This window comes from Polyodon spathula, chromosome 17 (genome assembly GCF_017654505.1).
Source record: "Polyodon spathula isolate WHYD16114869_AA chromosome 17, ASM1765450v1, whole genome shotgun sequence".
Taxonomy (NCBI): domain Eukaryota; kingdom Metazoa; phylum Chordata; class Actinopteri; order Acipenseriformes; family Polyodontidae; genus Polyodon; species Polyodon spathula.
The window spans coordinates 35,515,876-35,538,949 of NC_054550.1; the positions used below are offsets into that span (position 1 = coordinate 35,515,876).

General features: G+C 45.2%; 2 protein-coding genes across 4 annotated transcripts in view; one reads left to right on the forward strand and one right to left on the reverse strand.

Moving 5' to 3' along the window:
• LOC121329978 (TOG array regulator of axonemal microtubules protein 1-like) overlaps positions 1-11,003 on the reverse strand; it is a 30,142-nt gene extending 19,139 nt beyond the window's left edge. For 2 of the 3 annotated variants that reach the window (XM_041276138.1, XM_041276137.1), the window contains exons 1-4: positions 8,552-11,003; positions 6,190-6,346; positions 1,861-1,983; positions 815-1,135 (exon numbers count right to left, since the gene is read on the reverse strand). In XM_041276138.1, the coding sequence (XP_041132072.1) occupies positions 815-1,135; positions 1,861-1,983; positions 6,190-6,346; positions 8,552-10,732 (2,782 nt within the window). In that variant the 5' untranslated portion in view covers positions 10,733-11,003. The remainder of the gene's footprint in view (positions 1-814; positions 1,136-1,860; positions 1,984-6,189; positions 6,347-8,551) is intronic. The other variant, XM_041276139.1, reaches the window with a different exon arrangement.
• A 594-nt stretch (positions 11,004-11,597) lies between these two features.
• Positions 11,598-20,488, forward strand: LOC121329576 (kelch-like protein 28). The gene is made up of 6 exons (XM_041275223.1): positions 11,598-12,172; positions 14,241-14,501; positions 15,390-16,027; positions 16,609-17,052; positions 18,323-18,531; positions 19,939-20,488. The coding sequence occupies exons 2-6, from the start codon at positions 14,241-14,243 to the stop codon at positions 20,100-20,102; spliced, it is 1,716 nt and encodes a 571-aa protein (XP_041131157.1). The 5' UTR covers positions 11,598-12,172; the 3' UTR covers positions 20,103-20,488.
• Positions 20,489-23,074: the final 2,586 nt, after the last annotated feature.

The following is a 23,074-nucleotide window of genomic DNA, read 5'->3' on the forward strand; positions in this document are numbered from 1 at the left end:
TATGCTTCCTGATATTCAGACATTACATGCAGCAGCACGCTCGCCAGGCTTTGAATGCATCACTGTGAATGGCCTTTTGGTTAACGAAGGAAACATTTAATGGTTTGGATTGAAATGCATTTTGAATGGAGACTGAAGGGAGTGCCGCTTAGCATTACAAAATGGAATTGGGTGGAATGGAGCCTTTTATAAAATTGCAAATCACATGCATCTAAAATCACATGCATCTAAAATCACATGCATCTACCAACGCACCTAGCAGCTCGTAATTTCTCACACACCAATGCCGACTGGTCTGTTGTGCCGTTGCCAAGTCAGCGAGCTTATAATATAACCTGCTTGCACATTCAGAGGGCAATTGCAAAACAATGGAACATTTTATCCAAATGCAATATGAAAAGGTCTATCAGTCTAAGGAGTGTATGATAAAATATTGGTCAAGACTGGTGCAAAATTAAGACAGTTGTTGTGTTCAGAGTGCGGCAGACAGACAGGTGGACGCGATCTGCACATAACAGTCTCCTTTTTTCTTCTTTCTTAGTGGACACTAAGAAAGACAGAAATTGTGGAGTTAAGAATATTTAATTACATGAAGTGCCTTTGGGAGTGTGTATTTTCTACCAGCACTGAGAGCTGGGAATGGTAATAAAACATTGGTAATGCATTGGAAAGTCCAGAGTGTCAATAGTTTGGACTGTTGCTCAATCCACAAAAAAACATTTTCAAAGAAAGGAGGCAACAACGAACGAAATGAACGAAACGTCCATGAACGGGAAAAAAAAGAATGAAAAACAGAAGCTAGAAAGACACTTGCCTTGAGTGTTGTCAGTCCTGGAGCTGGGCAGCCTCTTGCGAGGGCTGGAGTTGGAGGTGCCATCAAGCGGCTTGCTGGGCCAGGTGTTGGAGAATCCTACGCCGTCCTCCGTGCCCTTCCTGGGAGGGGTGGTGTGGAGCTGCCCGCTCCCGAGGGAGGACAGTGGGTACGATGGCAGGATAAAGACACCCTGTGAGGCGATGCTGCTGCTGCTGCCACCGCCAGCACTGTTGGGGCCGGACAGGGTGTGCTCAGTGCTGGGGTGGCTGTAGAGGCCCCTCTGGGGCTTGGCGGAGAGGTTCAGACTGGCGTGGAGGGGTGCTGTGAAACAGGAATCCTTTGGTTTAAAACTACATAACTGACCAGTTTTTATTGATATAATTTCAAATGAAATCTAACTAATGAAAGAGCTATTGTTAAAACGTCATCCTGATTCTGATCCTAGGCTGATCTAGGATCTTCATTTAGTTCCTCCCTATATCAGGGATGGGAATAAGCCTCCTATTGCAGAACAGTTTCACACACTGCAGGTTCTACTACAAGCGTGGTTAGCCACAGTGTATAGGTAACAAGCACGTGTGTGTCTTATTAAACTAGTAAAACCAGGAATGGATCAAACTGCTATGCAATGGGAGTCTTATTTCCATCCCTGTTATATGGCAGGGTTTATTGTCTAGTAGACTGTGCTCCCCCTTTACAATGCGACCCTGTCACTAAAGCAGAATTGAAACATCTGCATTAAGAAAGATTGATAGCCACCTCAATCTCAAATCTTTCTTAATGAAAGATTTTCATTATTAAACCACAGTCACAGTTTGTCTCCACAACCATTCAGATTTATGCAGGGTCCAGTGCAGATCAATAAATCAAGTTTGCACGTCAAAAAGGCAATGCGCTAGCAAATATTGAGCAGTTTGAAAGAAAGAACAGTCAAACCACAAGAAATGACACTTTGTAGAAATCAGTGCAGATCCTCCGAGAGGAGCTGTAACAATGCCTCCCTCATGCTCGCTGCACGCTTCGCTCAGAGCAGTTCAACACTTCACCTTTCTCCAACTGGCTGCTGGTCCCCAAAAACTGCAGATCTGAATCCACACTGCCGCTGCTCCTGGAATACCCGAGGAGCCCCTGCTTTCTTGAGATGCGGGGCTGGTGCCACTCTGCTGCACCTAGAACAACACATGTAACAGCAGCCTGTAAAGCTACACAGAACACAGTCAACATTTCAGCCTATTGTGTAAATCTTCAAGTTTCTTGGTCACAGGACAAAGGAACAACACCCCCCACCCCCCGTCTTCATTTTCATTGTGACTGCTTGTTCCACAGTGTAAAATAAAATGCCATAATGAAATGGACTAAGAGAATTACAATACGTACTTGTCACATGGCACAAAAATAGAGACTATGAGCACATGGTACTTTCTCCTGCAGTCTTTGCATGACAGGACCCCCTAACACAACAAAGCCACAAACACTGGTGCTGGTCTATATCAGTAGAATAAACTTCTAGATCAGAATCATGAACATTAGGATTTGGAAACAGCAAACCAACATTCCGCCTTTACAATTTACGTAAACAATTTTTGAAGGGCTGATTAAACTGTGCTGGAATTCTCTTAAAAAGCCACAAGCAAACAATGCAGCTCACCGTCCGTACTGCCAGGACTGACTGGGAAGGCTTCACGCTAAGCTTCACCTTGATTTTATGGTGGGGCACTATAAAAAATACATTTATGCCTTTCAGAATTATATTTTACAAAGTGTTTATTTTTGGACACATCTGCAGTTAATACCACAAAGTGAAAACCAACAAAAACGGAACCGCTATTGACAGCAAGCATCAAATCGTGCTACAGGGAACCGCTATTGACAGCAAGCATCAAAAGGTTCTTTCTGCGAATGGTGTCTTGCCAGCTATCATGAATACACTCGAAGAGCAGTCACTGGGAATAATTCCTGTCTGTCCTGTGTCCGTGTCAATCCAGGCACACGACTCCACTGTAATTAAGCATGCCGCGGTTTCCACACACCCTGTGTTGTCTGGGTGACCACAACAGAGTGCCACTAGCTTTTCAGATCAGTGTCTCTTACTGCAGGCCACACACATCATTTGCATAACAGCAAGGTTATGAGTTATGATTTAAGAGTAAATATAGCATATAGGGTAGAACATTTATTTGCACATGGTCTCATAAAAATGTCCACAGCACCTATAGAAGTTCTTATAATAAAAGGAAAAACACACAAGGGTTTAAAACACTGCAGCTTTAACTCAAACCCCAGCTGACTCTGTTGTCAGTACATTATGCACCTGCTGTAAGAACCTGAAGCAGCGGGGCATGATCACGAGCCCGTCACAGGAAATTACAAACGCCACCGTGAGCCGGAGTCATCGCTGAACAGACTCGCACACCTTCTTCTAGAAGGTGCTCTGAAAAGAACCGATTATGCTAATGCAGTCAGGCTACACACACATACACTATAACAACTTATTGGAATGTCTCTACAATCAAACCTGCATTTCCCTCCCAACTCTCATCAGAAAGAGAGTTATCACTGATGTTTTTCTGGGGTGGGGTTGGGTGGGGGGCTTTGTATTTGACAGCTGCTCAGCTCAGCTCTGTCCCAAATCAATCCGTTAGCCTTGTCTGACTGTATTCCTGCCTGTCTCTGTATATCCGTTAGCCTTGTCTGACTGTATTCCTGCCTGTCCCTCTATATCCGTTAGCCTTGTCTGACTGTATTCCTGCCTGTCCCTCTATATCCGTTAGCCTTGCTTATCTGTATTCCTGCCTGTCCCTGTATATCCGTTAGCCTTGCTTGTCTGTATTCCTGCCTGTCCCTCTATATCCGTTAGCCTTGTCTGTCTGTATTCCTGCCTGTTCCTCTATATCCATTAGCCTTGTCTGTCTGTATTCCTGCCTGTCCCTCTATATCCATTAGCCTTGCTTGTCTGTATTCCTGCCTGCCCATCTTGCTTGCCTGTGAATGCTCATTAACACGTCTCTGCAAAGCTAGTGACTCCCAGGAAGAAACTGCAATGTGGGTGTGCTCTGCCAAAGAATTAAACTAAAATGAGTAATTCTTGGGAAACGTCTATAGCTTCGAGATCCTACTGTCAAGAAAGAGAGCAATAACGAAAGAGTGCCTGGGCGGGTGTGTGCAGCGCTAAAAATAAACATACAATATGTGTGTGTGTGTGCGTACAGCTCTACCTGTCTGAGTGCAGACTGCAAGTAGACAGTGTCAAATATAGCCCTACTGTACTGTAGATTAAATTATGCGCTATTTGTTTGCTCTAGCTACTGTTAAACAAGCACCACGCACTTACATTGCTTACACTGATCAAATTAGTTTGAGAAACGGCATGAGACCCACTTAGATCGACTGCAACCTTCAAAAGGGTGAGACGACAATAAAAAAAATTACAAAAATAAATACATACAATAGCAGAGCTCTGCACACTTGGGTGTGAATGGATATGCTGCTTGCGGTACAGTAATTGGAAGCGTGGGGATACTTCGACTCGCAGCCCAGAGGACTGCAGCACACTACCAGAGCTACAAATACAGCCTTATGACCGCGGTTCTAATGTGTTGCTTGTGCAAACAAGCTGCCATACTCTTACTTCTTGTAAGCGGGAGTATGGCACAGTGCAAGTATGCCATGGCCCGAGGACCCTCCTCAACGCTGGGCATCAGACTTCATTTCAAGCTGATAACACTCTGTCTTGACACGCTCTGCAGCGAAGCCTGTTTCTATAGAAACGCTGTTTCACTTCAATTGCTTTTCTATTTCTGTTCGGTTGAAATATTGAAGGCTGCACAGGGGGGGGATCAAGAAGAAAAAGCACCAGGGATATGAAGCTAGTGACAAACCCAGCAACTCACAAAATCCTTTTAAGCTCTCGTGACATAAGAGTTCAGGTTGGCTATGGATTCAGTTTGATCAGCCTCTACCCACCAGGATAAACCACAGCCGGGTTCTTTAGAGCATTTTACAGCACTAAGAAATCACCTGTCCGCAGTTATCCTGGGATTAACAGTAAATGGAATCCAGGTGGACCACCTGGTGCTGTAAAATGGTCTAATAATAACGAGCTGTGGTTTAGCCTGGCAGCGTACAGGTTAATGAAATCAACCCCAAGTCCAGTTCCTATTAGTGGACAGGTTTCATCATCAAAGACTCAGCTGGTTCTAATGGCTGGTTCGCACGTGCCTGCCCTGTAAACAGCTTTCAGGCTTGAAGTGAAACGGGATCCAAACAGCATGATATAATACGGACCTAGAACCAAAACACATGGTTTAAACAACCAAGCCACACTGCTGCTGCAGGGTCATGGGGATCCTGGGACAGCCGAGCGCTACCGGATGAGCACTGCTGTCCTTTCCTTTGTTCTCTTTAATAACGTGCCACGTCCTCCAGGTTCAGTGAAAAGTAAATAAACGTCAGTGCATCATTGATACCTGGTTATTTTGATCAAGCAGGTTAATCTAATCAAAGCTTGCTAATTGCGTCCTCATACGAATTTACCCTAATCTCTTCTCAGCGTTACTAACATTAGCTGACTCCATCTAGCACGGAAGCAGCTAAACGTGCCAGGGACCTGTCAAAGAGTGTGTCTCCAGGCAACACTCAGCAATGACCTCACAATGTCCTGAGAACAGAGCCCAACATACCCACTGAACTGTGATTACAGTTTGTAAATTATTAATGCCCGACATGGATAGGGGGCTATTTGTTTTCTTCACTGTGAGGCACCGGTCGGTCGGTCGGTCGGTCACTGGCTCAGTTTGCGGGGCTGTATCATAACTATTGCTAACCCTCGTTCACCGGAAACACAACACATGCTCTGCATCGGTCTCCAAGCACTTCTTTTTTAAGGGATCTGGCCTCGGCGAGTGTCAGGAGCATTCGTGTCTATTCAGCCATGAAAGCTACGAAATGCATCAGGGCATCTCGTGACACCACCAGCAGACCTCCTCCCACTGGACTGCTTTGCAACGCCGTGTCAGGGCCAGCAGAATTAGCTCTGAATAGGGGACTGGTGGCAGTGAATCATTTATGGGACACTTTAAGCTGAGGGAACACAAAGCCACTTTGTAGCTTGGAACTTGGTTTCAGGAAACTAGGTTTCACTCCACTGCATGGCACACCAGAGGGGACGAGGTTTGATACAGCCCAAACTAGGTCTCCTGGAACCAGGTTTCAAGCCACTCTTCCTGAAAAAGTGGCTTTGTGTTACCTCAGCTTTAGAGCTATTTAATTGCTCCCTTTACTTAAGATGCTGTTCAAATTAAGAAAGCAGACAACAAGCCACAGCGGAAAATGATGAACCGAGTGTGGTGTGCAGTAAGAATCAGAGGAGGACTTACCAGTGCCTGTCAAAGAGCTTGAATTCTCCAGATTCATGGCCTGCACGTTGCCCTGCTTGGCAGGTTTCACGGCTGACTTTCTGGTGATGAACAGCTCATCGTTTGCTGGTGGTGTTGCTGAACGCCTCAGCTTAGGAGATTGTGGAACTTGTGAAACCTGTCCAAGGACAATAATAATAATAAAAAAGGATTACTAAATACTGTAGATACTGCAAGTAAACTGGCACTGCCACTGAACACACAGTGCCCTACCAACCTCCTTGGGATGGTTTGGTGAGAAAAGGACCCCCACCCCCCCGAAACAAACAATGTTATTTTTAATAAAAAATGCGCTTGTTAAATTCATCTTAGAAGTACTGCTATGATTCTAATTGGTCCGTTGGAATAAATTCCTGAACACCAGCCCGATCTCAGAAAAGGACGAGAATGAACTTAGCAATAAGAAACGCAGTGGAAATATATATTCAACAGTTCTGAGTAAATACTTTCGTTAAATGTCCTTATTTTCATTCAATCACACATAAGGCCTGAAGATTGCCGAGTGGTGCTTAAAAGGACTATTTTCTCATCCTGTTGCTTGGAAACCAGTGTTAGCGCTGCTGCAAACAATGAACAATCTACAGGAACAGCTTGATAGGCTGCAATTATATTCATCCACAATCACTGGCACTGGAGCAGTTTTTAAAGTGGGGGTGCTGAAAGCCATTTAACAAAACTGTAACTCCTATAAATAAATAAATAAATAAATAAATAATGTTATTTTATTTTTATCCTGATTTCAATGATTTGTTGTACTCTTGCGGTCTCCAGTAGCATGTGAAATGTGTCTCTTGTGCTCGTGCGATGTGCTTTACAACACTCAACACACCATGACAGCTTCCCTAGCTCTGTGAAGGGCTGGGGGCACAGGGACACTTACAAGGGCACCAGACCTGGGTTCAATTACAGGGACAATTATAGCACAACAGTTTGCTGAAATTGCAATTCCAATTCCAGTGCTATTTTACTCAATTACAATTCCAGCTACAATTACACTGCAGTAATTACAATTATAATTGCACTAAAACAGTAATAAACAACTACCCACATTAACATGCTTACTCCACTTGTCTAAATAATCAAGCACCAATCACAGGTAGAAATGGGGGCACCAAAAGTGGTTGAAAATACAAGAATAATGATGGAATGGCAAATAAATGCATAATTGAACTGGAATCAATGATATGGTTCAATTACAATAACAATGACACTGTACTTGCAATTATTGGTAATTAGGATTTGCACAATTACGACTGGAACTGCCCCAGGTCTGAAATCACCCATGTAGCTGTCTGTCCTCAGAGCTGGGTGGGGGGGAATATTTAGAAAACTGCTCTTTTAAAAAAAACACTTGAAACAGCAGAAATATCAAACAGCTAGCTGTGAGGGGGTGGAGGGGTGAGAAAGCTTCTGTACTTTCTGAATTTTGAAGCTCATTACGATTACCAAGTCTGAAAAGACTCCTAGAACCGGAATCTCTGAGGTTTCAAAAATAAGGATGCGGGGAATGTGTGCGCCTGCAATTTCTGTCCTGTTCTGAAACTGATTTTTGAGACCCCTTCTCCCAGTTTACTAAACAGGAATAGTTGCACATTTCTAGCTGTCACTTCTGAAACGACCTCACTCCAGGAATTCAGCGTTTAGGAGTCTTTTCAGAAGCACCGCTACCATGGCCGAAACGGGCATTAGAGATTAAATCCTGTCAAATAGTGGTCTTCAACCTGAAGAGTTAGAAAGCACACAGTTGCAAAAGGCAACTGGGCTTTTGAAGACAGACCGGCAGCTACAAAAGCCAGCCTATTACACAGACTGTGCCTGTTAGACATCCTTACTGCTGTTGTGTTACAATGTGCAAAATCTTTTTTTTATTATTATTATTCATTCATTCATTAACCTGTTACTACAAAGATCAGAGCTGAAGCAGAGAACAATGCTTAATTTCACTAAGAAAAAGCTAAATAACTGAATACAACTTCCCTTTACACAAACAAGAAAGTGAAGTCACTGCACCATGTTGCAGGAGTGGAAAGAAATTGGATCATCACAATGCTGTGACATCGGTGCTCAGTGTGACACGTTTGTGACAGCGCGAACACCTGATTGGTTGAGCTGTTGGGCTAACAGTACAAGAGCTGTTAGGTTATAATATTCATTTTAAATTATTTAATATTACAGAACTTCACTGACTTTACTTCCACCATAGGTGCTGTATATTCCAGCACATGCTTTGGCTGTCAGCTGGACACAGTCCTTCAGTCATTCTGTCAATTCAGTTTAATACAGGAATATGCAGAACACTAAAACAAAGTTAAATAAAACATACCTGTTCCTTAGTAATAGCATCAGTATCATTGGGTGCTTTGGCTGGTTGGAAGGGTGTCTTGGTTGGGGTGTTGGTGTTTTCCCAAGGCAGTTTATTCTTCCCTTTGCTGGCGCTCAGCACCCTTCTGTGCGTCGTGGTCTCCTCGCCCTGTGGGCTGGTAGACCTGTGGCTCTGGTGGGGCTCCCTCTCGGTATCCACCCGGTTGCTGGTCGCGCTGGAGGTCCTTCCGCCCCCGAGCAGCCACTCCGTATCGGCTCCCTGAGGCACCTGCTGAGATGCTCTGCCATGAGCGGAGGATGCAATGGGGACAGCATACTCCACCAAGCCGTGCGCGGTCAGCTTCGGGAGAGTCCGTCTAGCCAGGCGGGCTTGAACTGCAGCCATCAGGCCATCCACGTCTTCATGCAGCTCGACCTGGTCAACGGCCTTGACCAGGGGTTGCATTTTGCCGGATCCCATGGAAGAAGCCAAAACTGCGAAGACTTCCAGAGCGGCGTGCCGGACCTTCCTCTTGCCGTCAGCCAGGGCTGGAGCCACGGCGAAGCAGAGTTTCGGCAGGTCAAAGTCCTCGCTAGGGTGGGTCAGGAGGGAGGCGATGATGATATTGATGACCTCCTCTCGGACTTTGGAGTTCCTGTGCTTGACGTTCTCCAGCAGCAGGTCCAGCAGCTTTTGGGGGCCGGCGTTCTTCATCAGCCCCATGTAGACCTTCATGTACTCCTGCTTGGTGACTGCCTTGTTGTCTCCCAGGACCTTGACCGCGGTGGTCACCATCGCCCGGAGGAAGCGCTCCACGTGGCGCCCCAGCTTGACCACCAGCAAGTTGAGGATCTCCAAAGTGCTGTGCGTGACTTTGAAGTTGCTGTCATCGAGCAGGCTGCACAGGAACCCGATCAGCCCGAGCACATTGGCAGAAGGCACAGAAGACAAATCGGTGTGGGAGACGACGCTCTTCAGCTCTTCCACGGCGTGGGTCCTGGCCTTGTAGTCCTTGAGGTCCAGCAGCCGGCTGTGCAGGTCCAGGGGTACAATGCCATACTTCATGCCACTGTGCTCCTTCAAAGGTGACAAAATCAAAGGGGCATCATTTAGAGAGGGGCTGCCTCTGGAGCCTGTCACTGTGGGTCTTGGGCTGGGATACCTACCTCTTTCTTTTGCCGATCTGGGGCTATTATTATTATTAGACTCTGGGTCAAGGGAGAACTGCTCGAAGTTATCATCTATAAAACGGTTATAACCTCGCCTCATGCCCGGGGGCAGGCGTTTCAGGTAAGCATTAAATTCCTCTTGCCCGACAACAACGTGTTGCCGTATGTAATCCAAAGTGGAGAATGCCACTACAGGGTCGTTAGGGCCGCTGCTGCCACTAACGTTGGTAAATTTCTTGGTTAAAGCCTCGATTATGTCGTACAAGTCGACACGGTTAAAGTCTTTGTTAAGCAGAATTGGTAAAATCACGGTTGTGGCGGTCCTGACACTGGCCTCTGGGCTTTCCAAGCCGTGCTCGACCAGCGTTGATAACATCTTTTCCGGGCTGTGGCTGTACTTCAGACACTTGTGCAAAGTTTGAACCAGCTCCTTGCGCACTGCCGGGCTCTCGTCTTTCAGATCGCTCAGCAGCCCAGGCAGCACTGCCTGCCTGAAGCGGTCCAGCTCCGGGTCCGGTATCTGGACTATGTCACAGACCAGCTGCACGCATTGGACTTTGACGTCTCGTCTGGCATCTTTTTCCAGCACCTCTACCACCGCAGTCAGCAATTCATTTCTCTTTTTAAACAGAAGCTTCCCGGGGTTAGAGTGGATGTGACCACGGGTTGCCTTGATGGCTTCTACCCGTCTGCCCGCAGTCTGCTCTCCTGAAGAAAGTTGCTGAAGTATCACATCCTCTTCCATGCTAGTTAGCCTGGGGGGGCGGTTGCTGTGGAGCCCGTGTCGCTCTTGCGGAGAAGACGGGGGCAAGCTGGCAGGCGCGGGCGGAGTTGGTGGTACTGCAGCTGGGCTTACGCTCCTTGCCCTGCACGCTCCCAACAAGATATCGCAGCCGCAGTCCCTTTTTCTTGGGCTGCCCCGCTGCTTTTCAGCATTCTCCGTGCACTTGAGATTGGCGCTTTTCCGGGTCTTGCCCCGGAAAGCCACCGGGACAGACTTTACTGCAACTAGTGGCCCCCCCGCTGCTGCCATGAATGGGGCTCGAGCAGCAGTGAGGAACACAGCCTTCTCCAGGGGTGCATACTTTCTTCTCTGACGTCACTCCTAAAACATTTCACCCCCCCTCCCTTTTTAAAATCTCCAAAAAAAGTATCCCTCTCGACTCGTGTCCAACTTCAAAAGCAATTCACTGTGCTATTTTTTATTTTGTATTCCCCACACACACCCTCCCTCCACTTGCCCGCTGAAGCGAATGCGCTGGTGTCTCGGTTGCTACCTCACATCACTAAGGAATAAAGCGCACTCCGAAATGGCCGTGGCGACGTCGCTACACACGTCACGTGAACAAACGGACCGCTTCCATGGTGACGCTGAGGTCACAAAGCCCCATCAACACCGCTCTGTGACGCAGAGCCTCCTGGGAGATGTCGTTTATTTGTTTTTTACACGTACAGGAATAGTACAGTGTTCAGTTTTGTTGTTGTTTACTGTGTTTTTTATAATAGTTTGTGGTGATTTTATTTAATTGTGCACATTTCGTTATACAGAGTTTAGTATACTGAACAAAGAATATCACCCATAACGGAATTATTTCATTTACAACAACTATTAAAAAAAAAAAAAACACACATATGCATTGCAGTGTTTAATATGTTATTGCATTAAATTACCACAGACTTTAACTAAATTAAACTTCCTAGTAAATCAATCTATATAGACCATACATTCAACACCCTACTGCAACACCTACTGTAGAGTACATCACCATGCACATATATAAACTAAATTAAAAAAAAAAAGAAAATATCTTACAACAACATTGGCAGCGGGATCAGTAATACTTTTAATGTTTTTTTTTTTTTTAAATTACAGTAATAATATTTAGGCTTTACGGGTTTAATTTAAATATAAATTATTAATAATAACAGAATAATAATAATAATAATGTTTGGAGGTGTTGTAGCAGTTTTATTGCACTTGTTTCATAGCAGCACCGCTGCATCTTGTGCTCACATCCAGGCACTTTGCTCATAGAGAAAGGCAGGGAGACCTCCAGCGGCTTGTCCTTTCATTACATACCCGGGCACGTGCTGGTTCCTCGATGACGTCTTTGTCAGAGGGCTTGTGGGAGTTGTAGTGTTTTGGGTTTTTTTTTTTTTCAAGAGGCTGTTGGCTTGGCAACAACAGCAGGTAGAAGGAGCGAAGAAGACGAAGAGGACTCCGCTCGCTTTGAATACTGTATTACAGAGTGCTTGGTGTTGTCGTGGTGTGATGCTGGCGCGGCAAGCTCCCGCGGACCTGCCTGTGTACGAAACGTTTTGAAAATAACATCCAACGCCATTTATTTCCCCCACAAGCCGGAAGCCAGGCAGGCCCAGGCTGCGTTTGTTTCCTTGTGTTGCTGTTGGTTCCGTCTCCCCACAGTCTGCAGTAACGACAGGACGGATCGGCACATCGGCAGCAGAATTACAGGTACGCTTGCAGTTCATCTTTCTGGGGGTTTTGTGTATTTAAAAGCGTATGTCGTTCCTCCTGGTGCACGCTGACGTTCATGTGCACTTTTTTGTTGCAGTCTGCAAAGCAAAGGCAGAAGGTTTAAAAAAAACAAAACACCAAAAATAATAATAATAATAATAATAATAATAATAATAATGCATTTATCTAACCCGAGAGGCCCAAAGAGTCCAATGTAAAGTGAACTGATGCAGTGAGGCTTGTAATTTTGAGAATAGAGAAAAGCAAATCTTTACTGAATACAGTACTGTCGATTCACTTAATAGATAGGTATCTGAATGCACTGCTGGATGGTAAACCTCGGTTTGTTATGGAGAGCTTTATTTAATTAACGACGTGCCGCACTCACAATGAAACGTATTGACTGTTCTGTACATTTATAATGGGATGTTTCAGCAGCGTGAGCTCTTGTATTTTACTGCTGCACTGGTTTGATGATTTAGTCAAGAAAGCGAATGCGAATACTTTGTTATGACCGCGGTCTCTTAAATACAGCAGGTAGACCCGATGCTTGTAACCTGACGCTTTTGCAATGCACACGGTGAAAATAATACACGCTAATGCGTGGGCTTGCGATGTGCTTTTGCTTCTATTATTAGCGTGTCAGAGTGTGAATCTGACTCGTGTGATTTGGCAGTGTGTGAAATGTCTTCTAAAGAGTTTTAGCAGTTCAGTGATTATTAAAAACGCTGCGTCGCTGGCTCGTGTCGAATCAAACCGTTTGGCTGTTTTGTAACCTTTGTGCGATTTGCAAGTCCAGCCCAAATTTTCTTAAAACTATCGATGCTGCGTATTTGAATGTCTGTTAACCTTGGCACGCAACACACACGTCAATTGCATTATCTGTTCCGATTCATTCAATCTGTATTAAAGCTGGACAGTCCAATAGAGAATTCACCAACATTTAAGATTCTCTGAAAGAGCAACTTGATTGGGGTATATGCAGTACCAGAGTTTTCTTACCAATGCTTGCTGTTCATCCATTATTACATCGTGGTGACTTTCATGTACTCCCCCTCAGAGATAATGCCAATAGCAAAATATGTTTAGCAAACACATATAATATTGTAATGGGATTAATGAATCAGGAGACACGTGTACACAAAGTTTAAATGATTAAAAAAACATTTATTTTGGGCAAAAGCCCTTCTTCGGCTGTGTGGAAAGTAAACACAGTGCAGTAAACCTGTTGATTTTCAGATATTCTGAGGATGATGTCCAAAGTTCCAAGTCTGAAGATAAGCTCGCCTTCTCTGCTTCCCAGTGGAATTTGTACCAAAACATTGATTCCACAGACAGGGATGTCTTCAGCAGTATAATCATTGCTGTTGCACTGTCGGGCTTTATATATATATGTGTGTGTGTGTGTGTGTGTATATATTTATATATGTATATATAATTATGTATATGTCTTAGTGTGTTTGGAATCGCTTTCTTTTTTAAAGTAATGCTGCTAAATAAATGGAGTGGGTGGTGGTGTTCTTAATTGGCCTCTGTCCAATCTGTGGGGAGTACCGTACCTACGCTTACATTATACATTTTTTTAATTGGCTCTGTGACTTTCTTAATGCGCCCCGGAGGATACCTGCGATTGGATGTTTACCTGAGGATTTATAGCATTCAAAACTGAATCTAAATAAATGAAGCGGTCTTCATAGGGTAACTGCGTTGAAGAAATTGATTTATCTGGAGAAGGGAAAGGGCGATCCTGCTTGATGCTTGGTAAGAAGCCTGCACAGCTCTGACTATGTGCAGTATTTTTAAGCAGCATTTTATTTCCTCTTCAGATCGTTAGACACATGACGACGAGGCTCGCGTGAATGAGACACGGATTCAGTTTTTAGTGCTTTCTTGTTCCCTTGTTGTAAATGCACAGCTTTTGCTGATTGCGTAGCCCATGCATCAGATATTTAGCATGCATCTCACACCAAAACCTGCTCAAAAAGTAGTTAAAAAAGATGTGTTGTGTACATGCAACAGTGCCATGTTCTTTGCCCTGCTAATGCTTTACCCCCCTGTCTCCCAGATGGAACAGCCTGCCCAGTCCTACATGCTTGCCAGCCTGACGCGACCGCACTCCGAACAGCTCCTGCAGGGCCTGCAGCTCCTCCGGCAGCACGGCGAGCTCTGCGACATCGTGCTGCGCGTCGGCGATGCCAAGATCCACGCGCACAAGGTGGTGCTCGCCAGCATCAGCCCCTACTTCAAAGCCATGTTCACGGGCAACCTCTCGGAGAAGGAGAACTCGGAGGTGGAGTTCCAGTGCATCGACGAGGCAGCCCTGCAGGTAGAGGCCCGCACCTCGGCCAGACGCGTTTGTGTCACGCAAAAACTGTTTCATGCTTTTTTGTCAATAAATATCACAAACTTTGACTTTATCTTATTGTCAGAACTTCAAAACGCCCAGAATTCTGAAATTAAAAAATTATAAGAAACTATTTCAAATATTTTGGCTAGTGTGTTCTCCAGTGCAGTACAAACTTGTCGACTTATAGACAAAACTTTTGTTTACTTCACTGTATTTTGTCCTGCTGAGGGGGGTGGGGGCTAGGGTTGTCCCCGGCGATAAGGATACAGTTGGGGCTTCTGATTTTCAGTTTTAACAGGTAAAACACCGCCGATACAAAAATAAAGAGAAATTGGTGAGTAGCCAATAAACACCAGAAAAACACTGGAAATGGTGACTCGATTCACGTCGACTTCACCCCTCTCCCATTTAAAAAAACAAACAACCTTTCCCAGTGCTGCTGGGCAATGTCCCTCCTCCCTGACTTCTATCTATCATTGATTTGTTCTGAGCACTCTAAACCTTGCAGGATTTAAAGCTGTAGTACAGTTAGATAGGGAGAATTTCAAACTGAATTGCAAATTGTGGCAAAATGTAAAAAAAAAATGCCTAGAAAGGTACAGAAAACAATAACTTCATACAGTATATAAAAAGCAAACGCTCCAAAAAAAAAATTTTTACATCGCTAAACATACAAAATCGCTAAAAAGAAGCACTGAAAAATGATATGAATGAAAACTGAAAAACACAAATCTTCTAGGTAGTCAAAGCTTCCCTCTGTGTCCGTATGACACACTTTAGAGGAAATTCTCTAGCACCAGTTGTGGGGTATGAAACATTTAATTTGATAATTTAGAAACAGAAAAAAAATGTGCCTCCTCTTTACAGGCCATCGTGGAGTATGCCTACACAGGGACTGTCTTCATCTCCCAAGAGACTGTGGAGTCTCTGCTACCAGCCGCCAACCTGCTGCAGATCAAGCTGGTCCTCAAGGAGTGCTGTGCCTTCCTGGAGAGCCAGCTGGACGCCAGCAACTGCATCGGCATCTCGCGCTTCGCCGAGACCTACGGCTGCAACGACCTGTACCTGGCTGCCTCCAAGTTCATCTGCCAGCACTTCGAGGAGGTGTGCCGGACCGAGGAGTTCTTCGAGCTGACCCGGGCCGAGCTGGACGAGATCCTGTCCAACGATTGCCTCAACGTGGTGTCGGAGGAGACCGTCTTCTACGCCCTGGAGTCCTGGCTCAAGTACGACGTGCAGGAGCGGCAGCAGTACCTGGCCCAGCTGCTGCACTGCGTCAGGCTGCCCCTGCTCAGCGTCAAGTTCCTCACGCGGCTCTACGAGGCTAACCACCTGATCCGGGACGACCACACCTGCAAGCACCTGCTCAACGAGGCGCTCAAGTACCATTTCATGCCTGAGCACAGGCTCTCCTACCAGACCGTCCTCTCCACCCGCCCCCGCTGCGCCCCCAAAGTGCTGTGCGCCGTCGGGGGCAAGGCTGGACTGTTCGCAACACTGGAGAGGTAAAATAAAGCAGGGTTTTTATTCCCCCTCACATATTGAAAGTGTTCACTCCAGTCTTTTAATTATGTAGATTTTTACAATTTTGTCCTAATGCAGCAATGCAGATTGCTCAGTTTTAACCATTTCCCCTAGAATGCATTTAAGGTTGCAGGGATGGTTTTAAGACTCCTATTTCATAGCAGTTTCACCCATTCCAAGCTTTCACCCATTATGTGCTTTATTAGCCCCAGTCTATAGGTGACAAGCTCAGGTGTGTCTTCTTAAATTCATAACAGAATCAGGAATGGATAAAATTGCTATGCAGTGGGAGTCTTATTGCCATCTCTGGGTACATGGGTACATGTTGTCCATACATTTTCCAGTTTCAATTATATTTAGATACAAAAAAAAAAACAGTAAGGGTCCAGTGAGAATGTTGTTACTTATTATTTGGTTGTGGTTATTGTACCTCTAGGCTCTGTATCTTACTGCCAATGCACCCAGCAACCCCAAACCTTTCCCCACTCCCCCTTTCTGATCCCCTCCCTTACCCTTTCCATTCTAGCTCATTCCCCTCTTTTTCTCCTCCCCCCCCCTGTAGCATGGAGATGTATTTCCCCCAAACTGACTCGTGGATCGGGCTGGCGCCGCTCAGCGTCCCCCGCTACGAGTTTGGGATCGCGGTCCTGGACCAGAAGGTGTTCGTGCTGGGGGGGATCGCCACGCACATGCGGCAGGGCATCAGCTACCGACGGCACGAGAGCACGGTGGAGAGCTGGGACCCCGAGACCAACACATGGACGCTAGTGGAGCGCATGACGGAGAGCCGCAGCACTCTGGGGGTGGTGGTGCTGGCCGGGGAGCTGTACGCCATGGGCGGCTACGACGGGCAGTACTACCTGCAGTCCGTGGAGAAGTACATCCCCAAGGTGAAGGAGTGGCACCCCGTGGCGCTCATGATGAAGTCCCGGAGCTGCTTCTCAGCGGCGGTGCTCGACGGGATGATCTATGCCATCGGAGGGTACGGCCCTGCGCACATGAACAGGTGAGCCTGGCTGATTCCGGGGCAGGACTGTCGCAAACGAGAGTTTACCACCGTGCTGCATTAACACCTGCTTCTTATTGTTCTCATACAGTGTTACATTTAAAGAGTAAGTCCCTTCAAATTGCAAGTTGTTTTTTTTTCTGTCCTCTTTCCCATGATGTTTGCAATCTCTGGGCCATATTTTCAAAGCGTTTTACTCAGTGTTTCATTTCAGGTACAGCGCAGTTCTGGATGTACGTGACGAGAGGCAATTGATTGTTTCTGTTCTGAAAGAGCACCTTGCTTTAGAGCCATTTTGAAAGCTGTTTGTTCTGTGTAGGTGTAGGTCTGTGTCCCTTGGCTCTTCACAGGCAGAGCAGCTGTTGTCGTTACCGTCTGTCTCTAAAGGCACCCCAGCTCAATGTGGAGTGGTTTATTCTGCAGGGACTCGCTAGGCTCAGCATCATCCTTGTTAACAAGCCTTCTGTTAAGAATGGTGAGCCTCATGGAGGTCAAAATAAACAAAGGGAAGGGAAGGAAGTAAAAGGACCACGTTGTGTGGGAACGGAATCCTGATACTCTTAGAGATTGAAGAGCAAGCAGCGTCAAATCTGAATTTCTGCTTTTTTATAACCCTTTTTTTGTCGGTGGAGGTTCTAATTGCAGTTACTCAAACACTGTGTTGTTATTGTTAATTTTATTGTATTTGAGGTTTTATTTTGTATTTGAAGTTGCTTTCAGCTGAGTTCAGGAGCTCCCTCTTTGTACTGGTTGATTGCAGTAGATGCAACCTGGGCTAGATCAGCTGGGGTCTTTAGAAAAGTAAGAGCCAGCGCCATCTAGTGACTTTGCAAACAAGTTTCCTTTAAGTTAGCTGGCATTAGCCAATACGCTGTTTGCTCATCAGTGCTGGTGATTACTAATGTAAACGCACTTTGGCTGTACTAGCCTACATTGCGTGTGTCTGTGCTGTGCACTAAAACCGAAGCGCTGCTACAGGTTTGTGTAATTAAGCGCTCTCCTCTACCCACTGAGTGGGAATAGAAAACCAGTAAAGTGGCAGCATGGGACTTTTATTTAAGCAAGAAAACAATGTGGGAATAGTAAATAAAAAAAAAAAAAAAAGTAATTCAACTGAATACAAATCTCAAAGAGTTTTATTATGCATGCATTTTCATTGGTTGCTCTAAGTGATAACTTCCTTCTGCGTTTGTTCAGTTTGAGTGTTCTCAGATGCGCATGGAAGTCACTGTACCTGTACCGTTACCCCTGTCGTTGTGTTTGCATGCAGTGTGGAGCGCTACGACCCCAGCAAGGACTCCTGGGAGATGGTGGCACCAATGGCGGATAAAAGAATAAACTTTGGCGTGGGCGTCATGCTGGGCTTTATATTCGTTGTGGGCGGGCACAATGGGGTTTCTCACTTGTCCAGTATCGAGAGGTACGATCCCCATCAGAATCAGTGGACCGTGTGCAGGCCGATGAACGAACCCAGAACAGGTAAGTGTACAAGAGCTAGTTACACAAGATGCACTACAGAAGTTACAGGGCTAGGCATCTCCATTCTGCAGCATGGTCGTTCAGTAAGCAGGCTCTGTTGAGTACTGTGTTGATGGCTGTGTTAATGGGTGTGTTGACCGTGGTTTAATGTGAGGGTGGCTGAGTTGACGGTTGAGTGATGTGTGTGTGTGTGGCTGTGTTGATTGCTGTGTTGATGGTTTGTGGCTGTGTTGATTGCTGTGTGTGGTTGTGTTGCTGGTTGTGTTGCTGTGTGGATGGCTGATGGCTGTGTTGATGGTTGATTGCTGTGTGGATGGCTGTGTTGATGGTTGATTGCTGTGTTGCTGTGTTGATGGTTGATGGCTGTGTTGATGGCTGATGGCTGTGTTGATGGTTGATTGTTGATAGCTGTGTGGATGCCTGTGTTGACGGTTGATGGCTGTGTTGAAAACCTCATTCATTTTAATTATTAGCTACAATGTTTCGGTTTCCACCTTCTTCAGATTGCATGGTAGAAGTAGCCTGGTAAACTGATGTTGTTTAAGTTTGAAAATGAGAAAGTTGCAGATTGACTTGCTGGTGAATGTTCTACTACTGACACAAAATGACAATTGAGTGATTGTTCTGCACACGTTCTGAGTGATGTGATTCAGTTTTGGTCTCTTTGATCTCAGCCTCCACTTCACAATTGTTTATATACGGAGCATCAAAAGAAACTTATTGCTATTGTAACACATTTATTTTCGAAACAAAATAAGGTATGTAAATGAGGGACATTGACAAGATGTTTTTGGTTTCTTTTTAAACACTCGATCATTCATCCTTGACCAGGACACGCTTGAGTGACTATGACTGATCACTAAATTAGTGAGACAGTTGATTGGACACTGCATATGGAGTGATTTCAGCTGTTGAATTGCAAGCTTGAATAAAAGCAATACAGAAAATCGCAGAAAAAAACAACAATATGCCACATCTGTCAAGAGAGCAGCGCCTTTGTGCAGTCGGCATGTTGGAGGCTGGACTAGGGGAGTGTACTGTGCCTCGCCGTCTTGGGTGCTCACAGCCAGCAATTTAAAACCTGGCGAGACGGTATAACCAAACACATTCTGTCAATGACACAACACCTGCCCAAGATTGACAGATCATTTTGCAGCATCTTCGCAATGTCAGTTGTTCATCAGCACAATAAAAAGGCATTGCATCATCTCTAAAACAGAGTTTGTCATTTTTCGATTGCATCTAGTGAATTTTATCCAAATATAAGTGATACGTTTCTCTTGATGCTCAGATGTAAGTGATTCGTTTCCCTTGGTGCTCAGATGTAAGTGATAACTTTTCTTTTGATGCACGGTATGTTTTCTACATCCCAAAACCAACACACACATTTTTCTTTCCCTGTTGCAGGGGTGGGTGCTGCCATCATCGATAACTACCTCTATGTGGTGGGAGGACATTCAGGGTCATCGTACCTGAATACTGTTCAGAGGTACGACCCAATCACAGACAACTGGTTGGACTCCAATGGCATGATGTACTGCCGCTGTAACTATGGCCTGACTGCTCTGTGACAGTTCACGTGACTGGTGTGTTAGTCGGGGTTAAAGGGTGAATGTGAATGGGGTTTGTTGTGACACAAAAACCCTGCATGGCAAAAAACAAACAAGGAAAGCGAAGAAAACTTTTGAAGTGCCCATTTGTTGCTGAGACCCGGGAGCTGCTTTGTGGATTAAGGACCTGATCGGATCAGAAGAGGAAAAGCGCGTGGCTGCTGCTGTCGGGTCCACGCAGGCCCGCTCGTTTGCAGAGTTAGCGAGCAGGTGTATTAGGGGAGCGCGATTCCTACTTCTGCTTTTGAATTCCTCTTTCGCTGGCATTGTCTCTCCTACTGGTGAGTTCAAAGAGGAGAGGAGGAGGAGGAGGAGGAGGAGGAGGAGGAGCCAGGGTTCCACCCTCAACAGGGTTTCATTTTAATCTTCTGATTACTGAATCTATACAGCTGTGTGTGTATGTGTGTGTGTGTATGTATATGTTGTCAACATATATAATAATAATATATATATATATATATGTACACCATGTGTTTATGATATATCTATATATATTATCTATATATATATATATAATATCTATATATATATATAAACACACATTTCATTTAAAAATCTGCACACCCCCTGCCTACTCGTTTTACAGAGAGGAAAAAAGAAAGCTCGAGAGAAGGAGGGTCTGGGATGGAGTGTGCGGGCATGTGTGTGTGGGTTTGGGTTTGGCTAGAGTCAGGAGTGTGGCTGTTCTTCTCTGGGTTTGGCTGGAATCAGGAGTGTGGCTGCTGTTCTCTGGGTTTGGCTGGAGTCAGGAGTGTGGCTGTTCTTCTCTGGGTTTGGCTGGAGTCAGGAGTGTGGCTGTTCTTCTCTGGGTTTGGCTGGAGTCAGGAGTGTGGCTGTTCTTCTCTGGGTTTGGCTGGAGTCAGGAGTGTGGCTGTTCTTCTCTGGGTTTGGCTGGAATCAGGAGTGTGGCTGGAGCCAGGAGTGTGGCTGTTCTTCTCTGGGTTTGGCTGGAGTCAGGAGTGTGGCTGTTCTTCTCTTGTGTCACGCTGATGGGGTTTGATTGCATCAGTCGCTGTATGTGACAAAACAAAACAGTGCTTCACACAAAAAAAAAAACTTTTTACAAATTGTTAACTTAAAAAGGGCTGCCTTTTTTTTCTTTTTGTAAATAATCAAAGAGAGAAACTTATCGTGCGCTGCCTGTAAGTGTTTTATGTGTTCGGTTTCTAGATAGGGTCTGGGGGGGGTTGGTGGGAGGTGGGGGAGTGTGTACTCTGCGAATGTTAGTGTAAATTGAATATGCGCAATACAGTTCAGAGAGCTAAGGATCACTTTTTGGCTTCTTTTCTATAAAGATATTGTACATGAATAACTGTCGGAGGCCAGTGACGTTTCTCAAGTGTAACCAACTTCCGTGCAAGTAGCTCGTTCAGTTCAGGTTTAAACTTTGAACTGTGCACTATTTTCCCCAGATACTATAACTCTGTACATATAGGTAATATAATACCATAAAGCCACTGTATCTGGAGATATCACAGGATTCAGGATAAAGCTGTAACTGATGTCTTTACGACAGGATGGTCTGTCTCGGTGCATGACTTATTTCACGTGTTTATCAATGTTTAGAATTGTTTGTTTTTTTTCTCATTTGAGCCTGTGAATACTTTACCTTGTGTTTTGCTCGTTTCTTTTTTGAGAGTGGATTTGTTCTCGGTATCTCCTTGTGGTTATCGTGCTGACGCCATGCAATAAAGCGGTATGCCTTAGTGGGCCTGTCCCCTTCAGTTCTCCAGTGCTGCCAGATTAGACCCAGCAGGGAGACCTGAACACAGCTGCAGCCCAGGTGTTTGTGTTCTCTAGTTGCCTAGCAGCTCGAGTTTTTCCAGATATGTTGTGCACTTCATGACCTGAGCGCACATACACACACAGATCACAAGCTCAGGCGTGTCTGAACTAAGGAAAGCCTGGGAAGTATCCAGCTGCTATGCAGTGGGAGTCTTATTTCCATACCAGTTTTTTATTCTCAATTTCTTCTTTTTATTCTCAAAGCGTTCTGATCACTTTCCCTGTTGTTATTTCAAAACCTGTATGAAATCCAAATGATTTCAGTCCGAATAACAAATACCACAGTGCTGCTGCATTAAACTGTGTGTTCAGCACAATCGAAGCTGTGGCTCACAGGTGAACAGGTGTAGTTCTGAGCGGTCATTGGTTGGGACATCCCAGTGAATGTTCACAAAGCAGATTAAGATGAACTCGGAAAGATTTCCCAAGCATGGACTTGTCCGATGGAACCAGGACCACTAGGGTGTGTTTGTAACACGCCTGCTCATAATCATGTGTGCCACATGGAGCAGTAGCCAATGCGTGTTTTTTGTTTATTTATTTTTTAACAAATTTTTTGAATGCCAGTGCAGCACTTCGCTATAAATTTAATTCTGGCCTCAGCAGATGCATGTGCCATTGTTGGTAATTGAGTCACTCCCCGCTGGCACATCTGTAGACAGGACTGGATCTCACAAAATGAACAGAAAAGTATCGAAGCACCCTAAAAAGAATAAAAAGAACTAGACTGGTGGGAACGTGTAATAAAGCACGTCAAATAAGCAATTCTTCAACTGCAATAGGTGGAAAAAGAGGCTGTTTTCCAAATCTTGTTGGCTGGCTTGGGGTGAGGGGTGAGGGGTGAGGGGGGGTGCTCCAGTTTGCACCAGCAGGTGGCGCTATGAGAGTAGTGGTGTATGAAGACCAGGTATGACGTTGAAGTTTAAGGGCTGTGCTCTGAGTCTTGCTCATTCAACACGGTCATGCCAGCTCAAGTACATGCCCTGTGCTTACCAGTAAGGTAATGCTTTATGAAAGGAAATCAAACAGCTGGGTGCACAGAGCACAGTTAGCATTAATATTAACGATGGTATCATTAGCTAGTTCGAGATCAGTATGAATCAGGGCTTGTGAACCCATTCATCTTTACAACTGAGGTTCGATAAAGA

What these genes read in the sequence shown, in the direction of transcription:
- LOC121329576 (XM_041275223.1), top strand. Translation starts at nt 14,241, where the DNA reads ATGGAACAGCCTGCCCAGTCCTACATGCTTGCCAGCCTGACGCGACCG. An exon ending in CTGTTCGCAACACTGGAGAG is followed by an intron (nt 16,028 to 16,608) that starts GTAAAATAAAGC and finishes CCCCCCCTGTAG; the next exon opens with CATGGAGATGTATTTCCCCC. An exon ending in GATGAACGAACCCAGAACAG is followed by an intron (nt 18,532 to 19,938) that starts GTAAGTGTACAA and finishes TCCCTGTTGCAG; the next exon opens with GGGTGGGTGCTGCCATCATC.